Source organism: Filicampus tigris, chromosome 13 (assembly GCF_054856515.1).
Source record: "Filicampus tigris isolate MCC_2025a chromosome 13, RoL_Ftig_1.0, whole genome shotgun sequence".
Classification (NCBI taxonomy): domain Eukaryota; kingdom Metazoa; phylum Chordata; class Actinopteri; order Syngnathiformes; family Syngnathidae; genus Filicampus; species Filicampus tigris.
In genome coordinates, this window is record NC_141229.1 from 22,774,439 (window position 1) to 22,800,955 (window position 26,517).

The 26,517-nt window shown below is 42.0% G+C and overlaps 2 protein-coding genes across 8 annotated transcripts in view; one reads left to right on the forward strand and one right to left on the reverse strand.

Moving 5' to 3' along the window:
- gja10a (gap junction protein alpha 10 a) overlaps positions 1–26,517 on the forward strand; it is a 150,212-nt gene that overhangs the window by 116,927 nt on the left and 6,768 nt on the right. For 2 of the 3 annotated variants that reach the window (XM_086049775.1, XM_086049776.1), the window contains one exon: positions 5,013–5,835. The exons of the other annotated variant lie outside the window; for it this stretch is intronic. The gene's annotated coding sequence lies outside the window, so the exon portion shown is untranslated. Of the gene's footprint in view, positions 1–5,012; positions 5,836–26,517 lie in introns of those variants that run through there. 3 annotated transcript variants of the gene reach the window in all.
- The window catches only part of LOC147137970 (mitogen-activated protein kinase kinase kinase 7-like), a 144,401-nt gene continuing 138,424 nt past the window's right edge, over positions 20,541–26,517 (reverse strand). For 4 of the 5 annotated variants that reach the window (XM_086049770.1, XM_086049772.1, XM_086049771.1 and 1 more), the window contains one exon: positions 20,541–24,915. In XM_086049770.1, coding sequence (XP_085905896.1) covers positions 24,744–24,915 — 172 coding nt within the window. In that variant the 3' untranslated portion in view covers positions 20,541–24,743. The remainder of the gene's footprint in view (positions 24,916–26,517) is intronic. The other variant, XR_015089338.1, reaches the window with a different exon arrangement.

Consider the following 26,517-nt stretch of genomic DNA (forward strand, 5'->3'; position numbering starts at 1 on the left):
TAATATATTCCAGCGTCTTCCAAGAACACAGACGTAGTTTAATTATCACGTTTTTATTAGTCAACCGGCTACTGTGGGCCGCAGCCGACGCCAATACAGTATCAATCAATCAATCAATCACATTTTATTTATATAGCACTTTTCATACATAAAAATGCAACTCAAAGTGCTTTAAAACATTCAAAGCAAAACATAGAATTATCTTCAATCAAAAGAAAAGATAAATTATTTAAAAGTTGTTGAAAGCCAAACTAAAAAGGTGTGTCTTGAGCTTCCTCTTAAAAATATCAACAGTCTCTGCAGACCTGACGTCCTCTGGCAGGCTATTCCAAAGGTGAGGACCAAAACGGCTGAATGCAGCCTCGCCATGCATTTTGGTCCTCACCCTTGGAATAAATAAAAGGCTGGCGCCAGAGGACCTCAGGATCCGCGAGGGCTGGTATGATAAAAGCAAATCAGATAAATAAGATGGCCCAAGACCATTAACACATTTATAAACTAATAAAAGTACTTTAAAATCGATCCTGAAACACACAGGGAGCCAATGCAGCAATTTCAAAACTGGCGTAATGTGCTCCCGCCCTCTGGTTCTCGTCAGCACCCGAGCGGCTGAATTCTGCAGTAGTTGCAGTGGTGAAATGCTCTTTTTCGGGAGGCCAGAGAGCAGGGCATTACAGTAATCTAAACGACAGGAAATGAAGGCATGCATCAGCACTTCCGTGTTAGCCTGAGAGAGAAACGGGCGGACTCTGGCGATATTCTTAAGGTGATAACAACCAATCTTGGTTACATTTTTAATATGAGGAATAAAACTGAGCTCAGAGTCAAAAATGACGCCAAGGTTCTTCACACAATGTGAGGGATTAAAAATGTGTAGTTTTGGTAAAAGCTTCTCTCTCTGACCTTCGGGACCGATAACTAAAACCTCAGTTTTGTCCTGATTGAGCTGTAGGAAATTATCTGCCATCCATGACTTGATATCTAAAATGCAATTTAAAAGGGTATCAATGGGTCCTGTGTCATCAGGAGACATGGCAATATACAGCTGCGTGTCATCAGCATAGCTGTAACAGTACGACAACCGTTCCGTCAAAAAAGAGCCACACTCTCCTCTTCGTCCTCGGCTCCTCTCGCTTGCATGCCCTCCCATCCAGCGAGCCGCTCGATGCATTCATGAACCTCGGAAACAACACAACTTGGCAAGACACACATTCAACCACAACGCAGATAACCCAATTCGTTACACTATTTCTGTCATATATTTATTTGCATCTATGTTTGCCACCCCCTAGCTGTTGTTATAACAAACATTACCGCAACTTTTGCAAGGATCGTCCTTCGGTCGTCTACGCGCCGACTGAAGGCTTCACGTCACTTTTCATGGCTTTCAGAATCGGATTGTGGTGAAAAGTTATTCGGAGTAAAACACGCTTTATTAAAGAATACTTCATGTTAGAAATCCCACGTTGTTTTAGTATTGTTATTGTTGGCATTTGATAATAAATTCATTGAGTTTCGATGTAGTTCTGAGATGTCCCACACTGTGAGCAGGCATTGAACACTTCTCAAGCGCTCAGTGTTGATAGCGAGAGACGTGGTTTCTTTTCATTTTCCTCCTTCAACACAGCTAGCTAGTAGTTTGTTTGTACCAGCAAACTCGGTTGTTGCGGATTTCCCGTGTTTCACCACGCTTGTTGTTGTGTGTAAATGTTAAAAGGTGAGTTTAATAATTTAGGATCGTGTCAGGTAACTGCTGTACATAATAGCCTTGATATGTTCTCATGATTGATGTCACGTTGGTGAACACTACCGTATTTTCCGGACTATAAGTCACTTTTTTTTTTTCATATTTGGCCGGGGGTGCGACGTATACTCCGGAGCGACTTATGTGTGAAATTATTAATACATTATTATATTGTATCCCTTTCCTTTTCAAGGTCAGGAAGCAATACAACAAACAACCACAGGAGGGTGTTCTATGTCTGCATATAAACCTGCATTACATATTGACTTTACAATGGGCAGAATAACCTGTAGTGCACAGCTGGGCAGACCTGTAATATTTCACGTAAAGAAACAAACATAAATCCTTAATGCAATTAAAATGCATGGATAATTTAAACAGTTAAATCATAATATTTTGTTAAATAAGTAATTAAAATATCCATCCATCTATCCATTGTCTATACCGCTTATCCTCACAAGGGTCGCAGGGAGTGCTGGAGCCTAGTATGATAAAATGGCAATTTGACTATCAATACATCTACTTGCTTTGCCTGTGGTCTTACACACACGTACGGTGCGGACCACAACAAAGACATAATTACATCCGAATACATAAATACATTTGGAGACTTGGAAACATTCTACATGGTCGGCATAAATAAAAGACTTATTTAATCGATCTACGACGGTTTTGGTGAGTTTAAAGTTATCTTACCTTGGAGTGTTGTCCACATTAATTTAGAGAATTTACACTGGCTGAAGCGGGTAGTATAGACCAATTGATTCCGCACCAAGGCGGAACTAAACTTTGGTTCCCCCAGTCTTTCTGACATACCTGTTGTAAATTCCTCATTTGTGCTTTGTTTATAGAGGCATTGGTTTACTGTTTAACTTGTGTGTTTTACACCAGACATGTTTTCGGGCAGCCAATGGGTCCTTTCTTTACGTTGATTTATGTCGGGCATATTGTTGGACAGCTCAGGGGTCCTAACGAGAGACGTTTGGAGTCCGTTAGCCGTTAGCGGCTAGCGGCAGATGCGCGCCTCTTCGTCGTCGTGTACAGGCGGGGATTGAGCGAGTTGTTGAGTCTGTGGAATGGATTGGAGTGCTAACTGAAGCCACATTGCTCCCTATCACTGTGTCCCGTCACGCTCTTTGATTCGAATGACTGTTTGGATGAGGCGCAAATTCACATATAGTGAATGTAAGCTAAATGTTACCATCGTAGCTCAGTGGAAATGTGTACTTAGCGCACAATTTAATTATATTGACTTATATGGACACATTTATCAGTGTTACACGACGGAGGCAACTTGGCTTCCGGTTGGTGGAGGGGGGGCATTGTGTAATGTAACGTAAGCATACCGTTCAGCCTGTTGTTGTCTCTATTGTATTTTTATTTTAAATTGATTGTCATTTAAATTTTAAATGTCATGTCTGTTCTTGATGTTGGATTTGATCAAATACATTTTCTTAAAAAATGCGACTTATACTACAGTGTGACTTATATATGTTTTTTTTCTACTTTATTCATTTTATGGCTGGTGCGACTTGTACTCTGGAGCGATTTATAGTCCGGAAAATACGGTTCATTTCTTTTGGCTAGAATGCTAACTATTCTAGTGATGAAACGCGTGAATGTGTATTGTATGTATTGTTTGGCTGTTTAATTGCTTAATACAGTGAATTGTAATGTTTAGGCATATTGTTAACTAATGGATATGCATTGGATGATGTTGCTAGGTTCATCTTTGTCTGTGTTGTTGCAGACCAAAATAAATAGACGTGTCAAGTGGAATACGGGCCTGTGTTCTCTGACAGGAGCACCCACATCCATACCTTGCCACTCTGAAATAGAGTCAGCTGGAGACATCATGCCAATCATATGATCCTCTCCGTTTTACTTCATATTATATACAGTTCATACAATCTTGCAGCCCGAGTCAAGCAGAAAATTGTTTCCAGTTTGGCAGGAGAAACGCAAACGTTCCATTGATCTTGTTTCACAAGACGGGCAGCGGCTTCTTCTCGGGTCATAAGCAGAAGTGACGTACGAGCTGCCTCGCAAAAGTCGCAGTACTGTACTTTATTTTATTTTTCATTTAGTAACTCGAAACATAATAACACAACGGCCAGGGGGGTGACAAACATGGAGGCAAAGAGATAGATTACAGAAATATAAAGCGTGACATCATCAGCAGGCGCAAAGGACGCGATCCAATCTGGACATTTAAAAAAAATTCAATGAATATTCTATCAGTCCGGCCCTTGGCTTGTCGCAAATTTTTTTATTTGGCCCTCCATCCATTCGACCTTGACTCCCCTGATCTACATGCTTCCGCTTGGTGATATTATACGTAAATATAACATTAGTTTTCATTGTTATGCTGGCGATACGAAATTATATATGCCACTCGAGATAACAAACCCGGCTAATTGCTGTAATTTAGAGGCGTACCTTGCCGAGATTAAACAATGGATGTCTCTCGATTGTTTGCTTTTTAACTCCGATAAAACCAAGATGTTGATTATTGGCCCTGCTCGTCAGCGGCACCTATTTATGAACACCACTCTGAGGCTTGATAAATGTACTATTACCCAAAGTGATTCAACAAAAAATCTTGGTGTTATATTCGACCCAACTCTGTCTTTTCAAATGCACATCAAGAATATTACTAGAACCGCATTTTTCCATCTTTGTAATATTGCTGAAATTCGTCCAATTCTGACGAATAGTGATGCAGAAATTTTAATCCACGCGTTTGTTACGTCTCGCCTCGATTATTGCAACGTTTTGCTCTCAAGAGTCATCCCATGTCTAGTATTGAAAGTCTACAGTCTAAAATGCCACAGCAAGACCCTTGACAAGGACGAGAAGGTTTGATAATATTACTCTGATATTAGCCAATTTGCATTGGCTCCCAGTCCACTTGAGATGCGAGTTCAAGGTTTTGCTACTTACCTACAAAATACTGCACGGCTTAGCACCTTCCAATCTCGTCGATTTAGTGATACCGTATGTTCCGATCCGAAACCTTCGGTCACAAAATGCCGGCCTTTTAGTGATCCCGAGAGCCAAAAAGAAGTTTGCAGGCGCTATCTAGAGCGTTTTCTATTCAGGCACCGATGCTTTAAAATGCCCTACCCGCGGATATTAGAGGCACTACCTCAGTAGGAATGTTTAAAACACGACTTAAGACTTATTTGTATGATTCTGCGTTTAGTTGAACTGTTTGTTTTGGCCCCCTTACTGCCGCTTCTATTCTTTTTCTGCCCCCTGTTCCCAGGCTTTGGAATTAGGTGATGACGACCGATTTGGAGGTTGCTGTTTCGATCCAACATAAACTGACTGCTACATGATTGGAGGCTGACCGCATCCTCTGAGGCGCTGTTATAGAGATTTCTACATTGACGACCATTGGGCCCCTGCTCACTTCATCGATGTCATCTTCCTGCAGCACTTCATTTGATTAACTTTCACATCAGTTTAACAAACACTGTATAGTACTATAATGTGTGTTCAATGTTGCCCACTCGGCATCCATTGCAGGTTGATCATCCTGGAAGGGGAATTCCCCCATCTGTAGTCCCTTCTCATGGTTTCTCACTTTTCCCCAGATGTTTTTTTTTTTAGTTTTTCCTTTCCCTCCTGGGGGTTAAGATCAGGGGATGTCGTGTATATGATCTGGTGCATATGGGAAGCCCTTTGAGACTTTCCTGTTATTAAGGGCTATATAAATACATTTGACTTGACTTGACTCAAGTCATCTCGGTCCCTTTATGGTTGTAGCAGGTACGATATCCATTGTTGTCGCTGTCTTTTTGAAGCGACGCCCCCCGACTTAGAACTTAACTGTTTCAAAATAACTTGTGTCCGGGAGTATATTAAGCTGCGCGCAGCACTCAAGTATGACGCTGCCATATCAAGGTGGAGTTCATGCACTTCTACTTCCGGAAATATGCCCGAAAATACGCCGTAGCAAACCTGATGTGTATAGTGGTTTGCTGGTATGCTTTTATTTTGAAGGCCGTGAATGAAGGGAAGTCAGGAGATAAATAACTTGTTGAATGTGACTTCGGGCCATCTGTTGGACCCAAATAATTATACAATACGACAAAACCAACCGCGACGCTCGCAATGGAAGTAAGCACACGCAGTGGCCGGAAGGGTACCCACGTCAAGGGTGGAGGGTCGCGGCTGGACTGGCAAAAAAAGGTCAAGTGCCCAGCTCTGTTGATTTCAAATGGACGGGAGTTTAAAGGATTTATTAAAGGTCTAGCAAGGACGCCTGATGTTATTTGCGTACAACTGGAGCTGGTGGACGGCGCTGGGTGCCCGGTGAGTTCTGTTTTGTCTTGTATGAGACACCCGCGTATGACAGAGACCCAAGATGCCGGGCCCTAAGAAGCCACATTCAGCAATGGAGGAGGAATTGGAGGAGATAAAAAAATCTCTGTGCAAAATGCTGGAACTAACGGACACAATAGCGAAATAGCAAAGAACTATTATGGACCTCATGGAGGAAATTAAAGTCTTAAAAATGCAAAATGACGAGAGGGATAAAAGTAATCATGATTTGGAGCGACATATTGATGATCTTGAACAGTACAGCAGAATAAACGACCTAATAATCACTGGATTGGTGGTGAAACCGAGATCATATGTGGCGGCAGTGAGGACGGTTAGACGAGCCCACGGAGAATGATCTGCAGTCGGCGGAGCAGCAAGTGGTGACATTTCTAAACAACAAAGGCATCAACATCAACACAAAGGACATAAAAACATGTTACCCTCTACCGAGGAGGGACAACCGCCCACAAGTTGTGATTGTAAGATTTGTAAACAAAAAACAAAAAACTAATGTTCTCCAGCAAGGAAAAAAAATCAAAGGAACGGACGTGTACATGAATGAGCACCTGACAAAGAGGAATTTAGATATTGCCAGACAGGCGCATATCTTGAAAAAACAGAAGAAAATTCAATCCACTTCACATCAAATTGTAAAGTATTCATAAAACTAAATGGCACTCCAGAAGAGGCCAAGGTTTTGTGGATCAGAAACGCACGTGATTTGGACAAATACCAGTGAAGAGACAAGGTAGTATGTCGCATTATGCATCCTCAACTACTCACAATGACTGACATTACATTGAAGGATTTGGCCTCATCAGACAGTGAATCAAATGGTGAAAATGATATGAACTGTAATACTTATGAGCTTCTTACCTGGATGCATCCCGAAGCAGACATACCAAATGTGTTAGATTTTGTTGACCCTGATATTAATTTCTATGGTGAAATTAATAACAGGTGTGAATATGATCAGAATTACCAAATTCCTGTAAATCAAAAAGACACATTATCGATAATCTACTTCAAGAGTCTGTATGCAAACTATGAGAAGATAAGAGACTTTCTTTCGAATTTCAAAACCCCTTTTGACAAAATTGCAATCTCAAAAACATGGATAAAGAATGATAGGCCTGATGACTTTGATATTGAAGGATATGAAATGTTCAAATAAAATAGAAACCACAAAAGTGGAGGGGGGGTTGCTTTATATGTAAAGAACAACCTTTACGCAAAAAAATGTGGAAAGTATGACCTTAAATGTTGACGATGTATTAGAGTGTATCACGGTTGAATTGATTTTTGAAAAAAGAAGGAATATATTGATAAGATGCATCTACACAACTCCAAGTTCACTGATATTTTCACTGATTGGATTGAAAAACTGTATGGAAATCTGAGTCAGAAGACACTTTTTTTGTGTGGTGACTTTAACATTGATCTATTGAAAACAAATAGTCATAAACCGTCAGAAACTTTTTTGAATACATTATATAGAATATCGCTATATCCCAAAAGTATTACAACCAACACGTATAACTCCATACAGCTCTTCATTAATTGATAACATATTTACCAACACTTAGGAGGAAGCTATTCCAAGTGGGATTCTGGTAACAGATGTTAAGTGATCACTTGCCCGTATTTGTTCTCTATAACCTAAACTCGAAAAGGAGAACTGATGTTCCAAAGGAGCATGACATCAGACTTAAAAGAAGAATAAATAATGAATAAATAAATGCTCTGAGGAGAAGTCTAGAAAACCACAACTGGAAATCCCTTTTGGAAGTAACTGAAGTAGATGCAGTTTATGATGGATTCTTAAACTCATTTAAAATGCAATATGACTTATATTGCCCTATTACAAAAAAAATGGACAAAGTTAAAAATAACATAACACCATGGATGACCAAAGGATTGTTAAATGCTTGTAAAAAAAAGAACTTTCTTTATGTGCACTTTCTGAAAGAAAGAACCAACGAGTCTGAAATTAAGTATAAAAGATATAAAAATAAACTTACAAATATAATAAGAAATTGTAAAAAACAGTATTACAGTGTTGCCTTACTGCAAAAAATAAAGACAATATTAAAAGCCTATGGAATACTATTAACACCGTGATAAGAAAGCGACCTAATACTTTCATACCAAATATATTTGTAAATGATGGTAGAACAATAGAAAATATGAAAGACATAGTAAATGAATGTAATGTATATTTTATAAATATAGGTCCGAAGTTAGCCTCAACAATAACCACCTCTGGTTTAGAACCCGTGTGCAATAATGTTCCTACAAACCAAAACTCCTTATCACTCAAAGCAACTAATGAAAAAGAAATTATTGATATGGTGAACAAAAAAATCTATGGACTGTGATGACCTTGACAAAGCTATAATAAAACAAGTCATTGATGTAATTGCAAAACCATTAGCTCATATTTTTAATCTATCTTTTACAACTGGAAGCTTTCCAAAACAAATGAAAATAGTAAAAGTTATTCCCATCCATAAAAATGGGCCAAAGGATTAATTTACAAATTATATACCAATATCAATTCTGCCACAATTCTCCAAAGTATTAGAAAAGCTTTATACGAACAGACTAGATGAATTTATTGAAGCATATAACATACTAAATAATAGCCAACATGGTTTTAGGAAAAATAGATCACCTGTACTTGCCCTAATGGAACTCATAGAGGAAATCACCGACAATACTGATAGGAAAAGGTTTTCAGTTGGAATTTTTATCGACTTAAAGAAAGCCTGCAATACTATGGATCATGATATTCTACTAAAAAAGATACAAAAATATGGGATCAGATGTGCCGCTTTTAACTGGATAGAGTCTTATCCGTCAAACAGGAAACAATATGTCCAGTTGGGACAGCACAGGTCCATGTGTGAAAATATAGTGTGTGGAGTTACCCAGGGATCTGTGCTGGGTCCAAAGCTGTTCTTTCTTTACATCAATGACTTGTATTTCATTTCAGAAAAATTAAAACTTGTCCTCTTTGCAGATGATATAACAATTCTATGCTCAGGTGATAACTACGAAATATTGATGGCAGAGATTACTAATGAGATGTGTAAGTTGAAAGACTGGTTTGCAGAAAATTATCCCTAAACATCAAAAATACAAAAATTATGTTCTTTGGAAAACAAGATATCAACTCACAAATTCCAATTTTAATTGCTAATGTCGAAATAGAGTCTGCGAATACACATTTCTGGGAGTAACTCTTGATCAGAACATTAACTGGAAACCAAACATTTCAAAAATCAAAACCAAACTGGCAAAAATCATGGTTTTGATGAATAAATTAAAACATCTCCTTGACAAAAAATCCTTGTACACTATAAACTGTGCTCTTATTTTGCCTCACTTATCGTATTGTGTGGAGGTTTGGGGGAAAGCCTATAAAAGCAACACTGAGGTCTTAGGTAAAATCCAAAAGAAAGCAATCAGGATCCTCCATTTGGCAGGATATCGTGATCATACAAATGCTGTTTCTCCAATCAAAAGTCTTAAAATTTAGGGACTTAATAGAGTTTAGGGCAAGTTTACTTATCCTCAAAGTTATCCTCTACTTATCCCAAAATTTGGGGGAAATGATCACGTGTATGAAAGGTAAGTTCGTTTGGTGTGGTGATTTTAATGCACACAGTACTTTGTGGGACAGTTTTAATGATGATAATGGGGTTGTAGTGGAAGAGATATTGGACATGAAAAACTTGGTTTGTATGAATGATGCGAGAAGGACGAGGATAAACGTAAGGACTGGGTCGGTGTCGGCAATTGACGTCACAATGGTTTCGGATGTGTTGGCTGGTTTGTGTGAGTGGGACGTACTGACTAGGACTACGATAGGCAATGACCACTTTCTGGTATGTGTTGAAGTGTTTGTGGGTCTGGACAGAAGTGAGAATGGAGTTGATAAGTGGAGGTTTAAGATAAGATAAGAAGGCCTATATTGATCCCACAGTGGGGAAATTTTCAGTGTTACAGCAGCAAAGATATAGGTCACACAGGCACGGCGGCATAATGTAGCCATTAATGTATAACATTAACGGCAAACATTCATTTAATAGTGCAGATTGGGAGAAATACCGAGATAGGTGTGAGAAAGCTTTGCTGACGATCAATATGAATGACGATGTTGAGAGTTTGAATCAAGGGGTGTGTCGGAGCATTCTCGAAGCTGCGAGGGTGTCTATCCAGAAGTTGGGAAGTGGACGAAGGACTAAGACAGTTCCTTGGTGGACAAAGGACTGCAAGAATGTGATCAAGTTTAGGAATAAAGCTTTTAGAGAATTGAAGAGGAATCCATCCATCCATTATCTTTACCGCTTATCCTCACAAGGGTCGCGGGGCGTGCTGGAGCCTATCCCAGCTGTCTTTGGGCAGTAGGCGGGGGACACCCTGAATTGGTTGCCAGCCAATCGCAGGGCACACAGAGACAAACATCCGCACTCACAATCACACCTAGGGGCAATTTAGAGTATCCAATCAATTTACTATGCTTGTTTTTGGAATGTGGGAGGAAACCGGAGTACCCGGAGAAAACCCACGCAGGCACGGGGAGAACATGCAAACTCCACACAGGGAGGGCGGAGCCGGGATCGAACCCACGACCTCTGAACTGTGAGGCGGACGTGCTAACCAGTCGTCCACCGTGCCGCTGAAGAGGAATCATAGTTTACAAAACTTGTTGGAGTAGAAACATATACAAGCAGTGATGAGAAGAACAGTAAGGGAAGCTAAGAGGCAGTATTGGAGATCTTTTTGCAACTCAGTGGGAAGGGAGACTACTGTGGATAAAATGTGGATGGTGATAAGACGGATGAATGGTGTAAAGAGAAGTTATGGTTATCCGGTATTAGAGGATGGAGAAATATTGGCGATAAGAGATGATGAAAAAGCGGAGATGTTTGTAGAACATTTTGTTAAAGTTCATGGTTACAATAATTATAGTGAAGATGGAAAAAAGGGAAGGGAGGCAACGAGAACGCCTCAACAGGAAAATATAAGAAATTTCAGGATACGAAAGGTAAACGTATGGTCCTGATACTTGCAGTATAGGCTGCTACTAGCAGTATGGGCTGCGACTCGCAGCTCCGGAGTTTCCTGTACGCAACATTTTCATAGCTGCTCTGCCATTGGCTAGCCTAGCATCTTCCTGGCATCCCATTGGCTAAGAGGGACCTCTACCGTATGTGTCTATGTGTGCAGATAGACAGGTAGATAGATATATATGTGATGGATATGTCTATGCAACGTCCTCGTCATTCGCCCCTCGGGCCATGAGGTGTTCCGATAGTTTTACGTGAATTAGAAACAAGTAAAAGAAAAAAAGGAGAAATCGTTTTTTTTTTTTTGTCCACACAAACAAAGCAAGAGATATTAGAAAAGTATGAAAGGGGGATGTGTTTGATTGATCTCGCCAAAGAATATGACCGTAATGTATAGACAGTCACCAGGTTATTAAATCAATTCTTTACAAAACGCCAGGCAAAAACTACTTCTGAGAGAGAACATGAACCAAAGAGGGCAAAAAGCAATGAGGACAGCAATTAAAAGGTAAATGACCATCAATTTTATTCCTTACTCTATTCTTTGTTTTTTTTACATTATGCACATCTCTCATTTATCGTGCAATAATCTAATTGTAACATGTATTTGTTACATGTTTTCATGCATTTTTATGCTTTATAAAACATTTATGTCTCAATATTGGGGGGCTTGGAACAGATTAGGGCATTTACATGGAAAACGCGTCTCGACTTACAAAAATTTCTACTTAAGAAATTTCTTCCAGAACCAATTAATTTCATAAGTAGAGGTACCACTGTATGTGGTATTGATAATGGAACTCCTGAGGGTAGTATCATTAGTCCTCTATTATTTTCGATAATGATAAATGATGTGTTTTGGGGATTGGAGAGGGAGATAGGTGTGTCGCTGTTTGCAGACGATGGGGCAATTTGGAGAAGAGGAAAAAATTGGCGTTTGTAGTTAGAAAATTGCAAGAATCTATTAAGGGAGTGGAAGAATGGTCATACAAATGGGGTTTTAAATTATCTGTGGAGAAAACAAAAACAGTGTGTTTTACATGGAAAAGAGACTGTGGAGTATGACTGAAATTATATGGGGAAATTATAGAGAGAGTAAAACAATATAAGTATTTAGGGGTACGGTTTGATGAAAAATTAATGTGGGCTATACATGTCCAGAAGGTGATTGATAAATGTAAAAAGGTTAATAATGTGATGAGATGTCTAGTCGGCAGAGATTGGGGGGCAGATAGAGAGGCATTAAGGCATGTATATTGTGGATTAATTCTGTCTACTATAGATTATGGCTGCATAGTGTATAGGTCGGCGGTTAGAACAGTTTTAAAGAAGTTGGATGTGGTCCAAAACCAGGCATTGAGGAACTGTATGGGTGCATTTCCAACACCTTCCAAAGCAGCACTAGAAGTGGAATTGGGGTGTATGCCATTGGAAATTCGTAGGGAACTGTTGTCACTCAGTTATTGGGCTGGTTTGAAGGGACGATCCCAGGATCACCCCATTAAAAAGGTGTTGGAACCTTGTTGGGAGAAAGAAAAGAAGACGTTGAGGTGCTTCGGGTGGATTGCGAACCAGGAAGCTAACGTTATAAGATTAGAGCGATATGTTATAAATCCGGCAGTTCGACATTCAGTGATTCCACCATGGATACTTCCTGAGCTAGGAGTGGACTTAACTTTATTAAATAGGAGAGTGGAAAATGGGGAGGGGTATTGTGATGCAGGTAGAATAGATAATTATTAGGGATGGGACGAGACAAAAATCCTACGAGACGAGATGTATCACGAGATTAAGTCGAGATTTTTGCTAAATGTTGAATATAAAATAATCCCTAATGTAATTTTTTTCAGTTTCCCAAATGTTTTTTTTATTGAACACAATTAATCATCTCGCTCTAAAGTCCAAATGTAAACATGAGTCACTTTTGTTTCATGCTCTTAAATATTGCTGCAATAACAGCTAAAGCTGAGAGCTTTCCTCTTATTGAATACTTTGACAAAATAACAATAATTTCTTTTTAAAGTGCTATTTTTCAAATGCTACTACATCAATAACAGTTGTAGCTGAGATTGCCAGCAAACTGGGACCATCTAACAATTCTCTAAACTTTAAGGTGTCATGCTCTTTTTAGAAATACAAGCATGTCCACATTGTCAGGGTCCAACTGTGCTCGTGGGGCAGTAACTATTCTACCTGCTGTAGAAATGGCATGCTCGCTGGCCACTGATGTCGCAGGGATGGAAAGGTACACTTTTGCAATAGCAAGTGAAGTATATTTGGATCGGTTTTGTCTCCACCATGACAGTGGGCAGAAACTGATGGGAAGAGTTACACTTCTTTCTCACTCGATCTTCAACAAGAGGAATGTCACTGTGTCTGTGTCAAGATTTCTGCAACTTGCAACTTGCAACTAGTTCTGGGCTCCGCAGAGCTGCAGATACGGCACCCCGCTGCTCTAGATCGCGAGCCATCATGTCCAAAGAGTTGTTCTTGCGCGTGATTACGTCCATAATTAATTAATTTGTTTAGACGTCAAAAGTGCTGCTGCTGAGCATTGGTGGAAAAAAAAGAAACTATACGCTTGACACGTCCAAACAAACATGATGTGCGGCCAACTTTGGACCAGCCGCACTAGCGTTGCGTTCAATGCCTGCACGAAAAGCACTTAATGTGTGGCTCAAAACCAGCCTCACGTATCGCCACATCCATGTTGCGAGTGTTGTCGGTCATAACAGCGACTCCGTGATTTGGCCTCGGAAGTTCCCATTCGGTGACAGCTCCTTTTAGGACATCTGCTATATTCACCCGGGCTCCAAAACACCATCAAAAGAGAATAGATCTCGTTCTGTGCAGGGACGAGAAATCTTGTGCCGTTCTAATCCCGCGAGATCTCGTAGCACGCAATCTCGTCCATCCCTAATAATTATATATCCAGTTATGCTAATTATCTAAAAATATATACTGATGGTTCTAAGGACAAACAAGATAGAGTAGGAGTGGGGGCGACAAATTTTAAAAAATGGCTTAACTAAGCATCCGGAGGTGTATTTTAGTCCGGCCACTATCGGCCCTCGTGCGTATGACGTGCTTGCGAGCTGGCCAAAATTCATCTCAGCCTACTCGGTGAAAGGCTTATTTTTAGGCTTCTTTCTACTCCCGCATCGGCGTGAGCGACAACTGCTGTTATAGGGATTGTGGTATTGCTCCCTGGCCAGGAACCCCTCCCCCTCTTGTAATGGTATGCCCCAGTTGCAGGTGGGAGGCGCGGGTTACGTGACTGTGACAATGAGGAAATACAAACACGCTGAAGCGCACATTGCTGTCTCGCATGTTGCGATGACAGTTTCCCACACGGAGACGGATGCACCACGCAGCTCGTTGCTGCAAAGTAAACATATGCAAGCTTACGTTAAGCCACGTTCCCCCTTAGCCGCCACCTTCGAGATCGTTTTTTGCAATAAAATTAAATACATTAAATGCAAAACGACTTGTGTCCACGAGTATATTGCTGACTCATCTCAACTGACGCTGGCACATCAAGGTGGAGTTCATGCACTTCTGGCGTGGAAAATAAAAAAATTAACTTGTTGACTGCCATTTCTGGCGGTCTGTTGAACCCAAATAATTATACAATACGAAAAAAAACAACAATGGAAGTAAGCACGTGCAGTTTGGTAAGTAGTAAAGTACTGTGACGAACGGAGTTATCTTTGTGGTCGAATTCGTGTCTTGCAGAGTTATGTTGTTTCCGAGCCTGTTGAATGCGTCGCGCGGCTCGCTGGATGGGAGGGGGTGCGGGCGAGAGAGGAGGAGCGGAGGACGAAGGAGAGAGAGTGTGTGACTGGGTGGATTGAATGGTTGCTGTACTTGTGTTGGCATCGGCTATGGCCCACAGTAGCCGGTTGAATTAATAAAAACGCGTTCATTGAACTACGACTGATGGTGTATCATTGGGAGACGCTACGGTACCACAGGTATGTGGAGCATTTTGAAGCGTGTTTGAAGCGTTTCCACAGCGGGTTTGAATAGTAAATTAGCCAGCTAATGATCCTTAAAAAGCCTCTGCCGTTAGCGGCTCTCCCGCAGCGACGTCAATCACCGACGCTTTTTTTTTTTGGGGGGGGGGGGCTCGGGGGGCGGAACGGGGCGGGCACCGACAATGTTTATGAATATGGCCGGGGGTCGTGGCCGGAAGGGTACCCAGGTCAAGGGTGGAGGGTTGCGGCCGGACGGGCAAAAAATGGTCAAGTGCCCAGCTCTGGAAATAGGTTGCAGGAAGTGGTGTTATCTCGGATTAGATTTGGGCATACAGGTTTGAATAGTTCACAGAGGAAGAGACTGTAGAACATGCCATTTTGCACTGTGCAAACTACAACGAGGGAAGAAGACATTTGATCAGTGTATTGGGAAATAGGAAATAGTAGAATTTGAGAAAATGTAATTGGGATTGTTAGGTTTGTTGGTTGTTATTTTATTTACTGTTGATGTTATTGTTATTGGTTAGGTATGTATGAATATTTTCACTCTCATGGGGTATTAGTTTAGGGGCATACCTGGTTCACACTCCTTACCAGTAGGTGGCAGTAATGCACCTGTAAAATTCTTGCCAACCGCCCAAAAAAAAACATTAGAAGAAGGCTGGCGCAATGATGAGCCAGGGGAGGGAGATGGGCACTCGAGGATAGGAAAAAAAGAGAGAACATATTGAATGCATGCGCTCTGTGAAAAGCTTGTTTGACTCCTACAGAGGCAACGCTTGTATGTAACATGTCTTATGCTGTCTGTGTGAAATGAAAATTACTTTGAAGACGTATTTGATGTTAAATATTCAGCTAATTTGAGTCTCTGTTTTGTATCTGCTTTGAATACGTGTGAGCTTGATAGACGTGGCTGACAATTCTATGTTGCCTTTCTTTTTAGTTTCACTCTGCCAATGGTGTCAAGATTACCCATTAAAAGTTCAAAAATGAACCAAAGTACGTCTTGCATCATCACTTCAGAGTTTAGCTTGCTGTCTAGCTTTGACTAGGCTCACACACGTCTTAGCGAGGACAGTACAGCTACCACGTGGGCCAACTTCAAAGTAAAGTTCACTCAGGCTATTGCATTGGCATTAATGACTGAATGTATTATTTGGTAGGCTTTATTTTTAAGTTAGCCTTTGTGGAGGCGGTGTGTTCATTGAGTATGTTTCCAAAACGCTCTTGTACATGCAACAACTGATCTTGTGGGTAACTTCCTCTGCTGGATGCAGACTAATCATGTTGCCTGTGAACGCGCACAGTTTTTTCACCAACCATTCTGCCAATTGGCCCATGCTGAACCGATGCTTGATTCTTACCAATCAAAGATGATTCGTTCCACTGCACCACTAGTGTGTACAGGTACGCAAATGCGCGTCGTGACGCAAATGATGGTATGCATCAGTGATTTCTGTTGTGCATGCGTACCGTATTTTTCGGATTATAAGTCACATTTTTTTCATAGTTCGGCCGGGGGTATGCGATTTATACTCTGGAGCGAGTTATGTGTGAAATTAGTAACACATTATTACTGCCATGGCTTGTTAGTGCTGACTTGTTTTTATGATGTTTTGCCACCCTCTGCAGGCGCTTTAGCGCTAAAGTGCCTTTCAGAGGGGGGCAAAACACCATAAATACAAGTCAGCACTAACAAGCCATGACAATTACTTCTATATCATTTCACGTCATTGTAACCCACATAAAGAACATAGGCTACATCCTAAAAGCTATTAAAATGCATGAATAATTTAAATGGTTAAAGTCTAATGCTTTGTTCAATAAGCAATTAAAATGGTATGATAAAAAGACAATTTGACTGTTAAGGCCTTGCTACTAGAGGAAGCCAGCTTATCCAAACATTCACAAACAAACTCCACAGACTCCAGGTGTGCAGCGAAGTTGCCTGTTTATATTGTGAAACCGCACATGAAACAGAAAATACGATCAATCTATGCATTACATACACATGTGTTTACATAGACATGAACAAGATGAGTCTATGCTAACGATTAGCAATCACGATTAGCAATAGCGATTACTATGTTCAGTCACCAACCTACAATCATCCACAATTCAGCTCATATATAAATGTCATTACACACAATTGTCTAAGGTAGTTTCAGACGTTGGTTGAACAAGAATGAACCATAAACAGGCAGACATGCTAACAATTAGCGATCGCGATTAGCATTAGCTATAGCGATTAGTATGTTCAGTCAACAACACAGTACAATCATCCACAATTCAGCTCCTATGTAAACGTTGCATGCTCATTGCACACAATTGTCTTAGGTTACTAACAGACGATGGTTGAACAAGAATGAACCGCAAACAGGCAGTTGCCTGCCTCTGGCTGGGGTATTGCATCATGCAGCCACACATAAGCTGAGCACAGAGGAGACAAAGACAGAATTACGACCGAATACATAAATACTTTTGGAGACTTGGAAACATTCTACATGGTCGGGGGATAAATAAAAGACTTATTTAATCAATCTACAACCGTTTTGGTGAGTTTAAAGTTATCTTACAGTAACTTTCTTGTATGCTACATGTGTGAATGTTCGCTAAATGTTACCATCGTAGCTCGGTGGAAATGATGTGTACTAAGCGCACAATTTCCCCCCAAAATGCGACTTATACTCCAGTGCGACTGATATGTTTTTTTCCCCTCTTTATTATGCTTTTTATATATATATATATATATATATATATATATATATATATATATATATATATACATATGTATATATACATATATATACACACTCACATGTACACACACACACACACATAAGCATTCTCAAAAATCGTATCTGCGTCGTATTCAAGAATAGTCTTGGCCTTATGACAATACAACAACCAAGCTCTAACAAAACTGTAAATAGGAAACTTTGCGATCACGGGTGCTGCATGAATGAGGGAGGAAATGTAACGAGTGAATGAAGGCAGCATGATTGTTGAGGAGGAGTGGGCGTGTCAGGAGTGTGTGTGTGTGTGTGTGTGTGTGTGTGTGAGAGCGCAACCTTCCTCCCCAGGTGTCCCTCATCACGGCATGATGGGGCACCGGGCCAGCCTGATTGGCCAACGGGAAGCGAGCGGGGGCTATAAAGACGGTGCCATCGGAGGTTGAAGGTAAGAGGAGCGACTCGCAGTGACTCGGGCGCCTATTCAAACACAGCGCAGCTGACGAGACGAGACGAGACGAGACGAGACGAGACGAGACGAGACGAGACGTTGAAAGGAGTGCCACAGGATTGTCCCGGCAGCCGACGATTGTGTACAACGCCATACAAAGACAGTTCCCCCCTCATGCGTCGGCGCCAGAGGAGCGAGGTCAGCACCGTGACGGAGACGAAGCTTAAGGGACGCCCCCGATCCGCCGAAAACAGCGACATTGGCCGGACTACCACTCTTCCCGCACGTCCCGCCAATCGAGCACACGGTCTGCCTGCTCAGTAGCAGAGGGTGTTACTGAGCATAGTTATAGTATTATTTTAAGGGTGGGGGTTGTGTAATTTTTAAAGCTTTGCAACGGGGCTTTTATAGTGGGACTGTGGAAGGGAGCCTGCAGCCAACAGGGGTGGATTACTGGACTTTTCTCCGGTAGTGGGGCCGACCCAAGGGTGGGTCACCCACGTGTTTTATCTGCCTGTCTACATTGTGTGTTCCCGCATGCCAGAGTTGTTTTGTTTTTGTGTGTGTCGTGACCGTAGCCCGACTTAAAAGTTCTGTTTTATAATTGCAGTGGTTTATCACGTGTGTGTACATTTTAGTGTGCCAGAACCCACGTGACCGCTGGGCCCGGCCAACCACGGCCTTACTGACTTCTTCCCCCTTGCTCTTTGTTTTATTTTTTTATTGTTGCTATTTTATCATATTTATTGTTCAGTTCCCCTTGTTTTAGTTTCTTTTTTCTTTTTAGTTCCACTTATGGTTCAATAAAACATTGTTCATCAAATCAACCCCATCCCGTGTCCATCGTGCTGTGTCTCAAGGGTGCCAGGTGGCTATTTCAGACAGAAACACCGGTGAAAAGACTATTATTCCGTATGAATGGAGCGTTCACAAAGAGAAGCGGGTGGTATAGAGCTGTAGTTACAACAGCCCAGCCTCTCTAGACTGTCACGACAGTGGAGATTCACCACTTAAAATGACAAGATATGACTGAAAGTAACGGCTGGAGCAGCACTGTCCATTGACACCTCACGTCAATTGCCATAGTATCTTTTAGCAGCAGACTAACATGGCTGACATCCTGCTGGAGGTCAGTGGAGGGTGAATGTCCAGATGTGACAATACCACAAGCTTGGCAAATCACGTCATGTTATGCCCCGTTTTGTCAGGTCTCAGGTTTCCGTGTATAAAAACTGGAAACTTATTTTGCTTAAGTTTCAACCACTATATGGGTGACTTCTCATATAAAAAGTTTGTTTTTGATATAGCATGGACACAACAAACCCTTACAAGGTAATTGCATCCTACTTCTGTTAATTACTTTAGGAACCTGCACTTGGAAGTGCCTCCAACCAAGCCAGTCCCATCCCCATCAGAAGAAAGTGGGCCTGGCCATCTCTCCAGCTCTGGTAAAGTGGCTACTATTTGACCATTAGAATTTATTTTTGAAAACATTTTCTCTGCACCACACATGTAGAATTGGTTTTCTAAGTTTCTTTTTTGTGGCAGGATACAAGGTGTGATTTCAGAGGGATTTCTGGATGAAAAGCTGTTGATGCCCTGGCAGGATACCTGGCTGGACTCAACAAAACAATAACAGCCCTCAGTAATGCTGTGGTATCTGAAATTTTGAGGTTGTAGTCATGTCTTTTTATTTCTCTCTTTATATTTCTTTAAAAAACATTTTTTACCATTTGAAGAATGACGTTATATTATATGGGCTTGAATAGGAATTAAATAAACACAAAGAAAAAAGTATTTTATAATGTTCCACATTGATACTTAGTGTGAAACATGGGCCTGTTTAGATAAATATGCGTCACTAATTCGCTTGTGTCCGCTGATAGTGTAGTGGTACACACGCCTGAGTTGTGTGCGGGCAGCGTGGGATCGATTCCCGCTCAGTGACAGTGTCTATGTGTGCCCTGCGACTGGCTGGCAACCAATTCGGGGTGTAGTCTGCCTTCGCCCATTGACGGCTGGGATAGACTCCAGCAACTCCCCGCGACCCTGTATAGGATAAGCGGTTTGGAAGATGACATGACATGACATAATTCGCTTGTCTCTAAACAAAGACAATTAGCCACCTGCTGCTGCTGCCACCTGCTGGTATGGAAGAGTACTACAATGTAGTAAAGACATGATTACGCTGCGGACTACTGACGAAGGTAAACACGAAATACTCAGTAATACTTGGAATATTTTTATTTTTAGCAGAAACACAAATTGTGTGAATGCATGTGCACTGAAAATGGTTAGCTGTTCACTGAAGTATTCATTAAACAGGATAGTGGATTTACTGTATTTACAGAAAGTAGATTCGTTTTGTAAGACACTGTAATATTCAGTTTAAAAATAAAATATAGCATTTACATACAGGGAAAAAATGTACCTAAATAATGAAGCATTGCATTTTGAATAGCTCCCACGTCAAATAAATGTTAAAAAGACAGCTGTTAAAAATAAAATGCAAACGTAAGTCTTAAATTACAGGCCCATATAATCTAATAGTGAACTCTGACCTTTTTTGGGCATGTATTTTGATTTACAGCTGTTCTGGATGGACATTTTGAGACAGTTTCAAGTGAAGAAATCAATCTACACAGAAGTGCAGTGTCTCCTGTGACTCAAGCATCGCCAGTCCTGGTAAATTTCATTTTACAAGAACTTGTAGGGCACTTAAATTATTTACTGTTACTCATTTTGCCCAATCAACTCTTCCTGGATCCTGGATGTGCTGCGCTGCTGTTTCTGAGGCATGAAGGTAAAATACCTGTTATACTCACAGAAATACTTTGTTGTGGTTTGATTTAGTTTGTCACCTGCTGCAGCCATTATCAGTAGCACTTTTTAGTTGCTTATAGCAATAACAGGCTGATGTCAAAGGTAAGGCTCTGCCTCCTCAACATAGCTTCCACCTTTATGAACTCAAGTATAGTACTCATGAAAAAAAGAAAATACAGTATTGCACGTGAAATAAAAGACTGCACCTGAATAAATATATCTAAAGAAAACCAACTGTTGAACATAAAATGCAAATGTCTGCATAAATCACTGAATTATATCCACTAATACTAAACTATGACATTTTTCTGCACGTTTTTTGATTTGCAGCTGTTGCACATGCTGAAGTTTCCAATGCAGGGACAAGTATGAGCTCTCCATTAGGCTACCAAGAAGCATCCCTCATCCAGTGTTTGCCCATGTCAGTAAGATGTTTCACTTACAGTAACTTGCAGGACAATTCCGTTATCAAATTTGCATTTCTATCATGTCAATAGGAAAGCGTGCATGACATTGAAAATGAGAATAGTTTTCAACTGCTTTATCGAGATAAAGAGTAAATAAAAAGGTACGTTTACATGTGCAATAAGCAACAATACTTTCACTCTGATTTTCATGATGACACACTTTAATATTGATTGTATATTTTAAAGTTAACCATAATTAAATTTATATTATTAATATGCTAGCTTTAAAGATCACTTAACTATTTTGTACCTGCAATGATGTTGATGTAGGACACACATATCAAAGTCAAGGCCTGCGGGCCACATCCGGCCCGCGAGAAGGTTTTCTACAGCCCCTGGGATGATATTGCTTTATTAGTAGATCCGGCCTGCAGCCAGCAGCAAGCCGGTGTGGGTAGCAGAAGTGATCGGGTCCTTCACGCCTGCCAAAGACGTCACGCTTTAAAATATATTGTAGCGACTTCAAAGAACACGCAGTCAGACGTAGTTTAATTATCCTGTTTTTATTAGTCCAACCGGCAAATAAGGGCCGCAGCCTTTGATGTAACACTATTTCAGTAATATATTTCTTTGCATCAATGTCTGCCACCCCATGGCTGTTCTACATGCTGACTGAAGACTTTACGCCACTTTTCGTGGCTTTCAGAATCGGATTGTGGTGAAAAGTTCCATCCATCCATTATCTATACCGCTTATACTCACAAGGGTCGCGGGGCGTGCTGGAGCCTATCCCAGCTGTCTTTGGGCAGTGGGCGGGGGACAACCTGAACTGGTTGCCAGCCAATCGCAGGGCACACAGAGACAAACATCCACACCCACAATCACACCTAGGGGCAATTTAGACAGTCCAATCAACTTACCATGCATGTTTTTGGAATGTGGGAGGAAACCGGAGTGCCCAGAGGAAACCCACGCAGGCACGGGGAGAACATGCAAACTCCACACAGGGAGGCCGGAGCCAGGATCGAACCCACGACCTCTGAACTGTGAGGCGGACGTGCTAACCAGTCGACCACCGTGGTGGTGGTGGTGGTGGTGGTGAAAAGTTATTTGGAGTAAAACACACTATCAGAAATACTTCATGTTAGAAATCTCACGTTGTTTTATTATTAGTAATTGTTGGCATTTGATAAATTCATTGAGTTTCAACGTAGTGCTCACACTGTGAGCAGGCATTGATCGCTATTCGAGCGCTAAGTGTTGATAGTGAGTGACTTTTTTTTTCTCTTCCTCCTTCGACACAGCTCGTAGTTTGTTTGTGCCAGCAAATACAGTAGTTGCAGATTTCCCGTGTTTCACCACGTTTGTTGTTGTGTGTAAATGTAAAAAGGTGAGTTTAATAATTTAAGTTCGTGTCAGGTAACTGCTGTACATAATAGCCTCGATATGTTCTCGTGAGTGATGTCACATTGATGAACACTAGTTAGTTATTTTGGCTCATATGCTAACTATTCTATTGATGAAACGTGTGAATGTGTATTGTTTGGCTGATTAATTTCTTAATACAGTGAATTGTAATGTTTAGGCATATTGTTAACAAATGGATATGCATTGGATGATGTTGCTAGGTTATTCTTTGTCTGTGTTGTTGCAGACCACAATAAACAGACGTGTCAAGTGGAATACGGGCATCATACCAATCATATGATCCTCTCCATTTGACTTCACATTATGTACAGTTCATACAATCTTGCAGCCCGAGTCAACCAGAAAATTGTTTCCAGTTTGGCAGGAGAAACGCAAACGGAAGTGACGTACGAGCTGCCTCGCAAAAGTAGCAGTAATGTACTTTATTTTATTTTTTATTTAGTATCTCCGAAGATAAAAACACAACAGCCAGGGGACTGACAATCAGACGCAAAGAAATATATTACAGATATATAAAGCGTGACATCAGCAGGCGCGAAGGACCCGATCCAATCTGGACATTTTAAAACATTTCAATGAACATTCTATCAGTCTGGCCCTCGGCTTGTCGCAAATTTTTTTATGTGGCCCTCTGTCCATTTGACTTTGACACCCCTGATGTCAGTAATGAGTAGGGAAGTAACACAACACCTCCCACTGATGTGTCATCAGTCTCATTTGCATAATTTACCAAGAACTATTTGACGCTGTGGAGACGCAAACAACCTGGGCCACAGGAACCTTTGTTACCAGGAACAAAAAGTTCCTCGGCTTGTTGGTGGAGAAGTGGCTAGGCCACTGAGCGGGAACCAATCCCACGCTGGCCGCACACAACTCAGGCGTGTGTACCACTACACCATCAGCGACCGTGGGTAAAAGTGTATGAGAACAAACATGACAAAAAGATGGTGAAAAAAAATGGTGTGTATGGGAGAATTTCAGACCAATCCAAGGCAAGCACCATGACGTAAGTAAGAAGCCGCGAAGGACCCAAGACAAGTTCAAATTCACTTCATGATAATGTATCATACTAACACAACGTGAACCCTGCGGAAGGCTAAGTCTTTGTTAATTATAACTAACACTGACTTAGCGGCTTGTTTATTACCAGGGTAACAATTAGTGTGTATCCGTAATTGCGCCATAGGGTGCTTAAGTTTTGCTCACAGTACTTGGCACTATGTGACATATGGCCAGTGTAGCATTTTCGTTGGCTACATTCTGATGTGGGTGGGAAATATGGCAAAGGTAGTCAGAGAGGAATGAAAGAGTGAAATGGTTCATGTAGGCAAACAGTGTAGGGTTTTGGTGAAGTCGAATAAAGACAATATTGGTTTCCTCTTGAGGTGTCTTCATTTAGTTTGAACACTTGAAAGAGATGGCACGTCCCTCTGTCGATTCCTTTTCTACTGCTCATCCTGTTCAGGGTTGCCCGGAGCTGGAGCCTGTCCCAGCTGACTTGGGGCAAAAGGTGCACTGCACTCTGAACTGCTTGCCAGTCAATCACAGCGCACAGAGACAAACAACCATTCACACTCACTATTACACGTTGATTGCACGGGAATCCATCTCAGCTGTGAAGAATATGAAAGACAATCAACGATGAGTTGCATGCCTGTTTTTCTCAGGCCAAGGCGTCCCCAAATGCAGGCCAGTTCATGGAGTCATTCCACACGAGACCACAGAATGAATTAACAATGGCTAATAGGGTTTGTTTCAACCATGCTGTCTGACTTTAGCTCTGTTGTTGGTCCTGGCTCTTTATCTGACTCAGTTTATTTCTCAGGCCCTGACAGTAGGTGGAAAGGCTGCTGTTGTCCTCCAGCAGCTTGCTGTGCTCCTGCATGATACGAGATGATGTCTGGTGCTCTCTCTTGCCCTCCTCCAGCTCTGAGATCAACTCCTGCCTGGATAGAAAATAAAAAAAAACTTCTGATCCAGATGCAATCAATCATTATATATATATATAAATATATACATATGTATACACATATATATACATATATACATATACATATATACACATATATACATGTGTGATATACATTTATACATATACTGAACATACCTATACAGTGGGTTCCAAAAGTATTCATGTGTATATATATATATATATATATTAGGGCTGCTCAATTATGAAAAAAATATTAATCACACCTCTCTGGCAGGGAAGGAGCCTGAGCTGGTGTGTGAGTCTGAGAGGTTCCGATTAGATATAGTCGGGCTCACCTCCACGCACAGCTTGGGTTCTGGTCCCAGTCCTCTCGAGAGGGGTTGGACACTCTTCCACTCTGGAGTTGCCCAGGGTGAGAGGCGCCGAGCAGGTGTGGGCATACTTATTGCCCCCCGGCTTGGCGCCTGTACATTGGGGTTTACCCCGGTGGACGAGAGGGTAGCCTCCCTCCGCCTGAGGGTGGGGGGACGGGTCCTGACTGTTGTTTGTGCTTATGCACCAAACGGCAGCGCAGAGTACCCACCCTTTTTGGAGTCCTTGGAGGGTGTGCTGGAGGGCGCTCCACCTGGGGACTCCATCGTTCTGCTGGGGGACTTCAATGCTCACGTGGGCAATGACAGTGAGACCTGGAGAGGTGTGATTGGGAGGAACGGCCCCCCCGATCTGAACCCGAGCGGTGTTCGGTTACTGGACTTCTGTGCTCATCACGGATTGTCCATAACGAACACCATGTTCAAGCATAAGGGTTTCCATATGTGCACTTGGCACCAGGATACCCTAGGCCGCAGTTCGATGATCGACTTTGTAGTCGTATCATCGGACTTGCGGCCGCATGTTTTGGACACTCGGGTGAAGAGAGGGGCGGAGCTGTCAACTGATCACCATCTGGTGGTGAGTTGGCTCCGATGGTGGGGGAAGATGCCGGTCCGACCTGGCAGACCCAAACGTATTGTGAGGGTTTGCTGGGAACGTCTGGCAGAATCCCCTGTCAGAAGGAGTTTCAACTCCCACCTCCGGCAGAACTTTTCCCACGTCCCGGGGGAGGCGGGGGACATCGAGTCCGAGTGGACCATGTTTCGTGCCTCCATTGTTGAGGCGGCCGATCGGAGCTGTGGCCGCAAGGTGGTCGGTGCCTGTCGTGGCGGCAATCCCCGAACCCGCTGGTGGACACCAGCGGTAAGGGAAGCTGTACAGCTGAAGAAGGAGTCCTATCGGGCCTTTTTGGCCTGCTGGACCCCGGAGGCAGCTGACGGGTACCGGCTGGCCAAACGGAATGCAGCTCTGGCGGTTGCTGAGGCAAAAACCCGGGTGTGGGAGGAGTTCGGGGAGGCCATGGAAAATGACTTCCGGACGGCTTCGAGGAAATTCTGGTCCACCATCCGGCGTCTCAGGAGGGGGAAGCAGTGCACCATTAACACTGTTTATAGTGGAGATGGGGTGCTGCTGACCTCAACTCGGGACGTTGTGGGTCGGTGGGGAGAGTACTTCGAAGACCTCCTCAATTCCACCGACACGCCTTCCACTGAGGAAGCAGAGCCTGGAGACTCTGAGGTGG